We start from the raw sequence: 13,734 nt of genomic DNA on the forward strand, positions 1-13,734 counted from the left end.
TGGAAGATGAGGCAAGCAGCAATCTTATCTATCGCAGACACTGTTATTGATTATGGGATTTGCAGCACAGGCCACATGAAAATACGTTTTTTGAAGGGTTCGAGTTTTGTCTTTGGGTTTTTCCTCGGTATCAAAGTTTGTTTAGAACCAAAGCACATCGTCTGGTTGATGTTTGTGAAACTTAGAAATGTCTTTGAAGGTGTATGTGATCATTTTCAGTATGTTGTGATGGTTGATACTGTATGTCTCGGTTTCTCTCTCCTCCTTCTACCTCTCTCCATCTTTATCCCCCCCTTTACCACCTCTCCCTCTTCCTCTTCCTCTTCCTCTCCCTTCGCCCTACGCCCTCTCACCCTCTGTCCCTCCCCTCTCTTTCTCACTCTCTCTCTCTCTCCCTCTTTCTACCCTCCTTCTCCCCCTCTCCATCTCACCCTCCACCTCCTCCCTCTCTCGCTCTCTCCCGCCCTCTCTCTCTCCCAGTCTTTAAGAACCCGGTTTGTAAGGTCTACAAGTTCCAGACGGTGGATAGTAAATGGATGCTGGTGAGAGAACAGATGGAGGAATGTACTCTGTCCTTCAGCATCCCCAGACAGCTCCTCCACCTCTACATCCAGGAAGACATGAGGAGGTAAGAACCCATCTAGGTTCAGTTGAGCCTTTACTGAACCACTGGGAGGGACAAAGCAAAACCTGACCTTGGAACAGTATTTCATATGGGATAATGACTTGTCTTTATAAGCACAGTGATTTGTGAGAAGGTAAACAGCAGCTGATCGAGGATCAGGTAAGGCCAAATTTAACCACTGGAGGTAGACATCAACACTGACATCGGATCAGTGTATAGGGAGAGCACAGACCTGTAACAGCCTTACTCTAAGCCTAAATCTAACCACTAGGAGGTACATTGCATTCATTTGAATAGGGAGACTATAGCTCTGGGCCTGCCTACATTAACAGGCCTATTTCAGAGATGTAAATGGTTGTTTAAGAGCTATACTTAGACAGGATTGAATTATTCAGGTCTGTGTAACACTTCAAAAGGGGATTGTTGTACGCCTGCACACTAGTCAACCAGCAACACACACATGTACACTTGCATACAAGCACACAGATGTACACTTGCATACAGGCACACAGATGTTTGCACACGCACACACATGCAGAGAGGTACAGGGACAGGGACAGGGACAGGGAGGGAGGGAGGGAGGGAGGGAGAGAGGGAGAGAGGGAGAGAGGGAGAGAGAGCCCCCCCCCCCCCCCAACACTGCGCTGTTCTGAACAAAAGTCCTGGAGCTTTATCGAGCTGAGAGAGTGGCTTTGAGGAAGATGAAGGTACTGTGTCGCTAATTGACTCTGCTCTTGATCTTGTTAGCTAATTAGTGGTCAAAGTGGCCACAAGATGATGAGGATAAAGTGATGTGTATTGTAACCAAAATGATTCCAGATGACGTTTGAATCCCCCAGAATGTTCCTAGTGCAGTGTTAATGGGACATTATACTCAACAGACATTCAAGTTTGTCAGATGTTTTCATACCTCAATAGTAGTCTGATGATTTTGACATCTGGAAACATCTGACAAAATTAGATTTGGGAGTTTAATGTCCCTTCTTTAACCACAGTTAACCCTCATTAACCGTCAGTTAACCCTCCCTTGGCAGGTCCAGTTTTGCCATTGTACTCAATAAAGGAAAGGTTAAGATCCTGCCAGTGAATAGATTATCCTAATCAGTTTATCAGAGAGAAGCCACTGTGATGGGTAAGAGGATCTCAGTGTTCTCTTCCCTCAGGGTCCCTATGAGCGTCTGTCAGGACAGATCGTTCCTCAACACGCCCGCCGTCCCCTAGCAATCCCTCATAATCCCCCGTCCGTCACATAGTCCCTCGGTCGGCAAGCGGTCAATCTCATGGCAGCGTCAGTATTCCAAATGGCTCCCTATTCCCTTCATAGTGCCCTATGAGCCCTGGTCAGAAGTAATGCACTATAAAGGATAGGCTTCCATTTGGAACACATGGAGTGCCCCCATCAGCCCACTAGTTTGGAATCCCAAGTCATTAAACTAGATTAGAACATTCTCAGACCAAGGTTTCCCTCAAGTTCTAGATTAGAACATACTCAGACCAAGGTTTCCCTCAAGTTCTAGATTAGAACATTCTCAGACCAAGGTTTCCCTCAAGTTCTAGATTAGAACATTCTCAGACCAAGGTTTCCCTCAAGTTCTAGATTAGAACATTCTCAGACCAAGGTTTCCCTCAAGTTCTAGATTAGAACATTCTCAGACCAAGGTTTCCCTCAAGTTCCCTCCCTTAAAAGCTATTATTTAAGCCATGTTATTATCTGGTCTATTGCCTCTAGACTCTAACCTCTCTTGATACTTGCAGTCTGAGTAGAACAATACTTTAAAGCTAGAGTCCTTCATTGAAAGTATAACAAAGCCGTCACCCCACCTCTGTTTAGGTAAAAAGAGAAGGGATGGAGAAATGTAACAACTCTTAAATTCATAGACGGAGCTATGGATGCAAGGACTGACCATCCATATTTTGGAGGCAGGGACTGACCATAAAAATGAGAGTGTTTTGAGGCTGTACAGCGTTTGTTTATGTTTACATTGTTTACAAACATTGGAGTAAAACAAGCGGACGTTCTGATGGTGTATGACAGTTGAACTAAGCTCATGAGGCATTTAGATGTTCTCTTGTTCAGGAATCATTGGGAACATATCATTAATTTGTAAGTTATGGATATAGCAACTAAGGACTATTCAGAAAACGATCTCGATCCGTCACTATACAATGCTGTGCTCAAAAACACAAGTACGTTATTGAGTTTGTTTACCCACACACATCAATGTATATCTATTATTCACTACCAGGTAGATAGGGAGTTTAAGAGCTTGTTTGTAATCCTCTTTAAATGATTTCAGGCGTTCTAGCTTCCTCTTAGTTCTGTGTAAAAACTCAATCAGGCTTTACCCTTTTAATGATTAAGATACGCCTTTTAAGGCTGTGAAGTGGCACACACACACACACACACACACACACACGCTGTGAAGTGGCATAGTCTCCTTCCCCGGCATCACTTTATGCTAATAGTGGCATCTCTTTTTCTCCTCTCTTCATCCCTCGTTCCCTTTGATGTTGACAGCCATGTTCCAACCTTATCAACATGCCTGTTTAATCTTTGTCCTTGTGTGTGGGTGTATAGCTCTTGTGTGGCTCTTTGTGTGTGAGTGACTGTCTGTGTGTGTGTGAGTGACTGTGTGTGTGAGTGACTGTGTGTGTGAGTGTCCCAATTATGGATGTGTGTGTGGGCGTTAAATAATATTTATCCTTTTCTTTAATGAATTGATCTGATAGTTTCATGAATTCCGAGCTACGCCTACATTCCTTCCCCATTCAACAAGGAGGAAGTGAGCTGATCATCTTCTGCTCCTGTGAACTAAAGAGCATCACAGCGGCCTGCCTTTGGTTGGTGGTTGATACTACGGCCTCTCTACACTACATTTCAGTAAAGCACAGTATATGGAAATCAGTAGGCTATAGTTCTCTTTGTACTTGGCCGTCTACAGTAAAGGAGGCAGGTTGGGATGTAAAGAAGGAGGCTTCTGTTTGTGAGTCGTCTCACGCAGGTTATATTGACCCCAGGCCCAAAGCTCTTGGTGATTAAATTGAACAGGCCACTATAACACAGCATGAAATAAAGTCTCTTACATGACAGGTCTTTGCTCTTTGGAAAATGTATTCTGTACCCCTCATCTGTCCAAGTCAGTTTGAACATCTCTCTCTCTCTCTCTCTCTCTCTCTCTCTGTCTCTCTCTCTCTCTCTCTCTCTCTCTCTCTGTCTCTCTCTCTGTCTCTCTCTCTCTCTGTCTCTCTCTCTCTCTCTCTGTCTCTCTCTCTCTCTCTCTCTCTGTCTCTGTCTCTGTCTCTGTCTCTGTCTCTGTCTCTGTCTCTCTCTCTCTCTCTCTCTCTCTCTCTCTCTCTCTCTCTCTCTCGCTCTCTCTCTCTCTCTCTCTCTCTCTCTCTCTCTCTCTCTCTTTCTTCTGCTTGTCTGTCTGAGGCCTCTGTCTTCTTTTGCCGCCCTCCCCTACTGTGTCTTGTTCTTCAAGTCTCAGTGTCTCACTCATGTCAATCTTCTCTGCATTTGTCTCTCTCACTCTTTCTCGCTCTCCTTCATTTTCCCTACTCAGTGTCCCTCTTAAGGCCTGTGATTCATTGTCACCCCTCGTCTATCTCTCTTTTCCCCTCTCTCTCTCTCACTGGCGTAACACAGTTTCTCTGCATCTCCCTCCCTCCTTCATCTTCCCTGTTCATTGTCCCTCTTAAGGCTTGTGACTCAGTCTCCCCCTACCCCCCGGCACACACACTGTTGTTCACCCACTGACCCCCAACCACCGCTGTCTGCCCAGCTTCAAAATAACCCGTCTGGGCTGGGGCTGACACCTCTTGATACACAAATAACAGTGGTTTAGACAGAAGAATATGGATTACACTGAATGGCTGCAATCTACTGAAGAGCATGGGTATGGTGTTTGACAAAGCAAAGTGGCTATAGCGCTGGAATCAGACAGCATCACAGAGAGAGCATATCTCTCACACACACACACACACACACACACACACACACACACACACACACACACACACTGCATTCTCTCATGAGCGTTAGAGCCCTCTCCAAACCCAAGTGGATGGCTGGGTTAGGACAACATGTTTGATTGGAGCATCGAGGCCTCATGGAGTGGGTCTACTTTAAACCTCACTACCCCAACCCCCCTGAAACGACACCTATCTGAACGTCCCCATCTCCTACTCTGCGAGAGGGCCAATATCATTATCTCTGTCAGCAGTGGTGTCGGATTACCATACAGAACAAAGAGAAATAATCATTTTTTCTCCCTCTTCTACCCCAAACTGATACTGGAGAATATTTTTGTTCTGTTTTAAAAAGAAATCGGGTGCCTTTTGTGCGCTGACTAATTTAAAAAGATGCTAATCTTCTGGTTGAAAGTGTTAAGGCTACACGGGAAGGCTTTGAGTCGGGAACTACTTTACACGGGAACTCATCATTGAGTTCTCTGAGGAAATCTCCACACAATTAAGGGTGGCTGATCTTAGCTCGTAATGAGATACTGAAGTTCCCTTTTTACGGAATATTCTGGAAGCGAAAAGTCGGAAGCCCACTTGGTTCGGCTAGATAAGTCTCTATTACTTATGGTAATCAATATTAATGGGATAGTTACTCTATTTTACATGTTTTTAGATATTTGTTTTGTTACTTGAAATCAGTCTATGGACAAGGACTGCAATCCACGCTGGTTTTGTTGAGCTAGCCACTGTCAAGAAATGCTAATAAGGGAACAAATACATAAATATGTAAAATCATGGAACTATCCCTTTAACTCTCTCCCATGATGTTGAATCAATGCTCCCTATGGCCGTTACCCACAACTCACCTGTGAGCATAGCCGAACAGCGTCTTGGTCACAGAGCAATGTGTTCCACCGCTAGGTCTGCCATAGCGCCTATTTAAAGTAGGTCCTTGCTCTCCGGGATCCTTGGGATGTCCCTACCCCATTGAAGTTTAAATTTAAAATGGTTAGGGCTAGGGTTTAGGGTAGGGACGTCCCAAGGACCCCGGATAGCGCTACTCATGTTGTTTACTACCGTAGAGAGAGGGTGCACTTTAAGGTGGAAAGGGGGGTCAAGGAGAAATGTTAACTGCACCTGGGCAGCATGGCACTATCTATCTGGCTAAGTTTACTTCTGTGCCATTGTCAATTGGGCTTCGTGAGGGTGGAGGGTGGTGATAGATGATTTGATGATATGTTTGCAAATGTCCCTTAATCTCACACAAAATACACATCATGCGAACATTTCGAAAGATGATACGTTTGCAAATTAATTAGAATAGATCAAACAGTCTGATAACATATTCTTAAAGTGGCTAATTTACATTTTAGTGAGTCTGATTAGCAGCCCCACACTGTCTGTAGTCTGAGAAACATTGGATCCGTTGTCAAGAATAACACATCTCTATTAAAGCAAATAGCCCACCGAAACCCCCTACGTATCATTGAGATCAAGACCTTCTTTACAGTGGATAGTACAGGCACCGTGTCTCATATCACGTCTGATCACAACCATTCAGATGATAACAACGACCCAGCCGGCTAAGGAAAACTCACACACAGGCGGTAGCCTGGGTATCAGCTTGGACGCCTCCGGCGACGGGTGGTTATTTCCTCGGCAATGACCTCAGTTTACCTCGGGCCCCTAATGGCAACGTGTAGGGGTATTTTGGCCCTCCGGCTACACGCCTCACACGCACACCTCGCTACGAGATCAATCCGGTTGCCGCGGCGATCGACTTCGACAAACTAGAGAACAGGGCTAGATAGAGGGGTTTATTATTGGTTAATGGGATCTGGGTGGTAGGATGTCTCTGACTGGGAGAAGAGAAGAAGGGGTGATGATGGTAAATGAGTGGATAAGTGGACAAAATGGCTTCTAGCCTGAGGGTGGGATTTGTTTCATTATGATCAGTCTATCGACTAAGCAGTGAGGCTCAGGGATGGGGTAAATGGTGTGTGTGTGTGTGTGTGTGCGCATTTGTGTGTAGGCACTCGTCTGTGTGCGTGCGTGCGTGTGTGTGTGCGTGTGTGTGTGTTCCTGCATGCATCAGAGAGATGTTAATCGGTCTGTTAATACACTCGCCACTGTGACAGTTCGGGTCATATGACTCAAACCAGAAGACAATGAACAGCATTAGTCACAGTGGAGGCAATCTAACCGTGCTATTGGCCATGAGCCAGCACAATAGCATTAGATGATGCTGGGAGCAGGGGGTCATAGAATAGGTTCAGTCTTGCTGGATAATACTGTACGTGGTTGTGGTGAACCTGCCAAAGCAATCTTTATGAATGTCTTGATTTACAAAATGCATGCATGTATTCTGTAATGATCTGTATCCTCTCAGTGACATTCCTGTATATCTCTACCCAGTAAAGACAGAACAGGGATATGCGCTCCTTCTGAGCCGGGTTCCTCTCTAGGTTTCTTCCTTCTATGGAGTTATTTTAGTTTCCTGGCCACTGTGCTTCTGCTTATGTCTCTGCTTGCTCGGCCGGGCTTTACAAATAAAAGGAATTGATTGATTTACTGTCTCTCTCTCTCTCTGTTCTTACTCTGTCGCTCTCCTTACTTTCTCTCTCCCTTTCTGTGTCAGTGGGATATGAGTTTGATTGAACTGAGCCGACAGAGTCCGGTTGAAAAATTCCTTGTACTCCATAACGATCCATGTATCTCTCATTGACATTCCCTGTGGATCCCCTGTCATTCCAGGATACAGGAGCTGAGGGACCTTGGGGAACTGTCTCCCCACTGGGACAACCTGAGGAAGGAGGTGATTGGCCGTTATGGACAGGTGATAGCTGCCTACCAGGAGACCCTGGCTGAGCTGAATAAGATCACTGGTACGACTTACTACATGCACACAGGCAAGCATGCACGTGCCTACGTTTCTGTAATTTTGCCGATGTTTCACGTTTCGCCCTTGTCACCAAGACAAACACATGTTCCTCCGTCTCCAGTGGACTGGGATGCAGTGGATACCTTTGTACTTATCATTGCTTGGTAAAGAGGTGGAGTCTGAAGCAATGACTTATCAATGACCCAAGCACTGACTCTCCTACCATTGTGTCGCTGAGTTGTCGTAGTGATGCTGCAAATGTTTATCAAATCAAGTTTATTAGTTGCGTGCTGAATACAACAGGTGTAGGTAGACCTTACAGGAAATGCTTACATACAAGCCCCTAACCAACAATGAAGGTGAAAAAAAATATGAATAAGAAAAGTAACAAGTAGTTAAAGAGCAGCAGTCAAATAACAATAGCAAGACTATATACAGTGGGTACCAGTACAGAGTCGATGTGCGGGGACACCGGTTAGTCGATGTAATTGAGGTAATATGTACATGTAACAGAGAGTAGCAGCAGCGAAATAAAGGAGTGGGGGGGGGGGCAATGCAAATAGTCTGTGCAGCTATTTGATTAGATGTTCAGGAGTCTTATAGCTTGGGGGTAGAAGCTGTTAGAAGCCTTTTGGACCTAGACTTGGTGCTCCGGTACCGCTTGTCATGCGGTAGCAGAGAGAACAGTCTATGACTCTCTCCGGTATAGAGGTCCTGGATGGCAGGAAGCTTGGCCCCAGTGGTGTACTGGGCTGTACGCACTACCCTCTGTAGTGCCTTGCGGTCGGAGGCCGAGCAGGAGCCATACCAGGCAGTGACGCAACCATGCTCTCGATGGTGCAGCTGTAGAACCTTTTGAGGATCTGAGGACCCATGCCAAATCTTGTCGTGCACCCTTCACGACTGTCTTGGTGCGCTTGGACCATGTTAGTTTGTTGGTGATGTGGACACCAAGGAACTTGAAGCTCTCAACCTGCTCCACTACAGCCCCGTCGATGAGAATGGGGGCGTGCTCGGTCTTTCCTTTCCTGTAGTCCACAATCATCTCCTTAGTCTTGATCACGTTGAGGGGGAGGTTATTGTCCTGGCACCTCCCGGCCAGGTCTCTGACCTCCTCCCTATAAGCTGTCTCCTCGTTGTCGCCGATCAGGCCTACCACTGTTGTGTCATCTGCAAACTGAATGATGGTGTTAGAGTTGTGCCTGGCCGTGCAGTCATGAGTGAACAGGGAGTACAGGAAGGAACTGAGCACGCACCCCTGAGGGGCCCCTGTGTTGATGATCTGCGTGGCGGACGTGTTGTTACCTACCCTTACCACCTGGGGGCGGCCTGTCAGGAAGTCCAGGATCCAGTTGCAGAGGGATGTGTTTAGTCCCAGTGTCCTTAGCTTATTGAGGGCGCTATGGTGTTGAACGCTGAGCTGTAGTCAATGGTGTTCCTTTTGTCCAGGTGGGAAAGGGCAGTGTGGAGTGCAATAGAGATTGCATCATCTGTGGATCTGTTAGGGTATTGGAGTGGGCCTAGGGTTTCTGAGATAATGGTGTTGATGTGAACCATGACCAGTCTTTCAAAGCACTTCATGGCTAAAGACATGAGTGCTACGGGACGGTAGTCATTTAGGTAGGTTATCTTAGTGTTCTTGGGCACAGAGACTATGATGGTCTGCTTAACTTCTTGCGTTGAGCAATCCCGTATCCGGGAGCGTAATCATAGCCTCAAGCTCATTAGCATAACGTAACGTTAACTATTCATGAAAATCGCAAATGAAATGAAATAAATATATTGGCTCACAAGCTTAGCCTTTTGTTAACAACACTGTTATCTCAGATTTTCAAAATATGCTTTTCAACCATAAGCATTTGTGTAAGAGTATTGATAGCTAGCATAGCATTAAGCCTAGCATTCAGCAGGCAACATTTTCACAAAAACAAGAAAAGCATTCAAATAAAATAATTTACCTTTGAAGAACTTCGGATGTTTTCAATGAGGAGACTCTTAGTTAGATAGCAAATGTTCAGTTTTTCCAAAAAGATTATTTGTGTAGGAGAAATCGCTCCATTTTGTTAATCACGTTTGGCTAAGAAAAAACCCCGAAAATACAGTCATTACAACGCCGAACTTTTTTCCAAATGAACTCCATAATATCGACAGAAACATGGCAAACATTGTTTAGAATCAATCCTCAAGGTGTTTTTCACATATCTATTCGATGATAAGTCATTTGTGGCAGTTGAGTTTCTCCTCTGAAGCAAATGGAAAAATGCACTCAGCTGGAGATTACGCAATAATTGCAACGGAAGACACCAAGCGAGCACCTGGTAAATGTAGTCTCTTATGGTCAATCTTCCAATGATATGCCTACAAATACGTCACAATGCTGCAGACACCTTGGGGAAACGACAGAAAGTGTAGGCTCATTCCTTGCGCATTCACAGCCATATAAGGAGACATTGGAACACAGCGCATTCAAAATCTGGGGCATTTCCTGTTTGAAATTTCATCTTGGTTTCGCCTGTAGCATCAGTTCTGTGGCACTCACAGATAATCTTTTAAGTTTTGGAAACGTTAGTGTTTTCTTTCCAAAGCTGTCAATTATATGCATAGTCGAGCATCTTTTCGTGACAAAATATCTTGTTTAAAACGGGAACGTTTTTTTAATCCAAAAATTTAAAGAGCGCCCCCTATATCGAAGAAGTTAAAACATGTTGGTATTACAGACTCGGACATGGAGAAGTTGAAAATGTCAGTGAAGACACTTGCCAGTTGGTCAGCGCATGATCGCAGTACACGTCCTGGTAATCCGTCTGGCCCTGTGGCCTTGTGAATGTTGACCTGTTTAAAGGTCTTACTCACATCGGCTGCGGAGAGCATGATCACACAGTCGTCCGGAACAGCTGGTGCTCTCATGCATGCTTGAAGCGAGCCTTGAAGCGAGCATTCTTTACCATCTATTGCATCTTAGCCGCTCTGTCACTGCTCATCCATATATTTTATACCTTTACTAAACTCAGCAAAAAAAGAAACGTCATCTCACTGTCAACTGTGTTTATTGTCAGCAAACTTAACATGTGTAAGTATTTGTATGAACATAACAAGATTCAACAACTGAGACAGAAACGGAACAAGTTCCACAGACATGTGACCAACATAAATGAATGTGTCCCTGAACAGGGGGGGGTCAAAATCAAAAGTAACAGTCAGTATCTGGTGTGGCCATTAAGCTGCATTAAGTACTGCAGTGCATCTCCTCCTCATGGACTGCACCAGATTTGCCAGTTCTTGCTGTGAGATGTTACCCCACTCTTCCACCAAGGCACCTGCAAGTTCCCGGACATTTCTACAGGGAATGTCCCTAACCCTCACCCTCCGATCCAACAGGTCCCAGACGTGCTCAATGGGATTGAGATCTGGGCTCTTCACTGGCCATGGCAGAACACTGACATTCCTGTCTTGCTGGAAATCACGCACATGCACAGAAATTATGCAGACAATTACATTGATGGAAGCAACAATCTTTTGGCAATTTTAAGCTGATCCACCTCTAAGTCACTGTCATGTCTACCTCTGATAAGCCTCCTAGTAAAGTGATTAAAAACAATCAAGCATATCAGACAAGTGCTAAAGAATAGCCCATGCTAATATACAGCATGTAGCCTAAGGAACAAGGTTCATGAAATCACTATGGGTATTTACAAACAGCACAGGAATGAAATAATCCACATGTATTCTAATGATGCAGAGGTCTGCTCTAAAGCAGTATCATCCAGATCCATTGTATGTAGTGATCATAGTATAGTAGCCATATTTAGGAAAACCAAAGTTCCAAAGATAGTGTATTTAAATTATATATTTTTTATTTTATTTAACCTTTTATGTAACTAAGCAAGTCAGTTAAGAACAAATACTTTTTTTACAATGACGACGACGCTGGGCCAAATGTGCGCCGCCCTATGGGACTCCCAATCACGGCTGGATGTGATACAGCCTGGTTTCGAACCAGGTACAATAGTGACGCCTCTTGCACTGAGATGCAGTGCCTTAGACCGCTGCACCACTCGGGAGTATAAGAGATCATACCAGAGGTTTTGTAGTGATTCCTATCTTGAAGATGTAAAGAATGTTTGCTGGTATTTGGTGTATAATGAGGAGCAGCCAGACACTACACTTTTATGAAATTGCTTATTCCAGTTACTAATAAACATGCACCCATTAAGAAAATGACTAAAAAACTGTTAAATCCCCGTGGATTGATGAGGAATTGAAAACATTTATGGTTCAGAGGGACGAGGAAAAAGGAATGCCAAATAAGTCTGGCTGCACAGCTGACCTGCAAATATACTGTAAAATGAGAAATCATGTGACTAAACTAAACAAAAAGAAGAAAAAAATGTGCGGTGAAACAAAGATAAAGGATATAAAGAATGATAGTAAAAAGATTTGATGACCTTAAATGACATTTTGGGCAAAACGACAAACTCTGCTCCAATCATTTCCTTGAACCTGGTGGATCATTTGTCACAAAACCTACTAATATTGTCAACCATTTTAAAGGGACACTTTGGGATTTTGGCAATCAAGCCATGTATCTACTTCCCCAGAGTCAGATGAACATGTGGATATAATGTTTATGTCTCTGCGTGCAGTTTTAAGGAATACCAAATGCATACCCCACAAGACACCCCACAAGACATGCTACCAGGAGTCTCTTCAAAGGCCCAGAGTCCAGAACAGACTCTGGAAAACACACAGTACTACACAGAGCCATGACTACATGGAACTCTATTCCACATCAAGTAACTCATGCAAGCAGTCAAATCTGATTAAAAAAACTGATAAAACTACACCTTATGGAACAATACGGACTGTGAAGAGTGCTAGCACAGTGCTAGCACATGGACTCTTCACAAACATACTGTATGTATGGTGGTATTAAAAATATAATGTAGATATGTAGTGGTGTAATAATTGTACTGTTTTATTTTATTGCATTTGTTTGCCTTAATTTGTTTGGAAACCAGGAAGAGCAGGATCCTTGGCAGGACCTAATGGGGATCGATAATAAACCCCAGGAACAGTAGCTGCTGCCTTGGCAGGACCTAATGTGGATCGATAATAAACCCCAGGGAGAGTAGCTGTTGCCTTGGCAGGACCTAATGGGGATCGATTATAAACCCCAGGAAGAGCAGCTGTTGCCTTGGCAGGACCTAATGGGGATCGATAATAAACCCCAGGAACAGTAGCTGCTGCCTTGGCAGGACCTAATGGGGATCGATAATAAACCCCAGGAAGAGCAGCTGTTGCCTTGGCAGGACCTAATGGGGATCGATTATAAACCCCAGGGAGAGTAGCTGTTGCCTTGGCAGGACCTAATGGGGATCGATAATAAACCCCAGGGAGAATAGCTGTTGCCTTGGCAGGACCTAATGGGGATCGATAATAAACCCCAGGGAGAGTAGCTGTTGCCTTGGCAGGACCTAATGGGGATCGATAATAAACCCCAGGGAGAGTAGCTGTTGCCTTGGCAGGACCTAATGGGGATCGATAATAAACCCCAGGGAGAGTAGCTGTTGCCTTGGCAGGACCTAATGGGGATCGATAATAAACCCCAGGGAGAGTAGCTGTTGCCTTGGCAGGACCTAATGGGGATCGATAATAAACCCCAGGGAGAGTAGCTGTTGCCTTGGCAGGACCTAATGTGGATCGATAATAAACCCCGGGGAGAGTAGCTGTTGCCTTGGCAGGACCTAATGGGGATCGATAATAAACCCCAGGAAGAGCAGCTGTTGCCTTGGCAGGACCTAATGGGGATCAATAATAAACCCCAGGAACAGTAGCTGCTGCCTTGGCAGGACCTAATGTGGATCGATAATAAACCCCAGGGAGAGTAGCTGTTGCCTTGGCAGGACCTAATGTGGATCGATATTACATCCCAGGAAGAGCAGCTGCTGCCTTGGCAGGACCTAATGTGGATCAATAATAAACCCCAGGAACAGTAGCTGCTGCCTTGGCAGGATCTAATGTGGATCGATAATAAACCCCAGGGAGAGTAGCTGTTGCCTTGGCAGGACCTAATGGGGATCGATAATAAACCCCAGGGAGAGCAGCTGTTGCCTTGGCAGGACCTAATGGGGATCGATAATAAACCCCAGGGAGAGCAGCTGCTGCCTTGAACGAGAAACAAGACCTGAGTAAGAAAAACTCTGGGCCTAATAGCCTATAATGTGGCCAGGTAACGTAGCCAGGAAAACAAACCTCTCAGCCCTAT

At 44.9% G+C, this 13,734-nt stretch overlaps 1 protein-coding gene across 5 annotated transcripts in view; it reads left to right on the forward strand.

Annotated features, from left to right (window-relative positions):
- LOC139419032 (type II inositol 3,4-bisphosphate 4-phosphatase-like) overlaps positions 1-13,734 on the forward strand; it is a 218,981-nt gene that overhangs the window by 144,852 nt on the left and 60,395 nt on the right. For all 5 annotated transcript variants that reach the window (XM_071168887.1, XM_071168888.1, XM_071168884.1 and 2 more), the window contains 2 exons: positions 481-628; positions 7,343-7,473. In XM_071168887.1, the coding sequence (XP_071024988.1) occupies positions 481-628; positions 7,343-7,473 (279 nt within the window). The remainder of the gene's footprint in view (positions 1-480; positions 629-7,342; positions 7,474-13,734) is intronic.

This window comes from Oncorhynchus clarkii, chromosome 10 (assembly GCF_045791955.1).
Source record: "Oncorhynchus clarkii lewisi isolate Uvic-CL-2024 chromosome 10, UVic_Ocla_1.0, whole genome shotgun sequence".
NCBI lineage: Eukaryota > Metazoa > Chordata > Actinopteri > Salmoniformes > Salmonidae > Oncorhynchus > Oncorhynchus clarkii.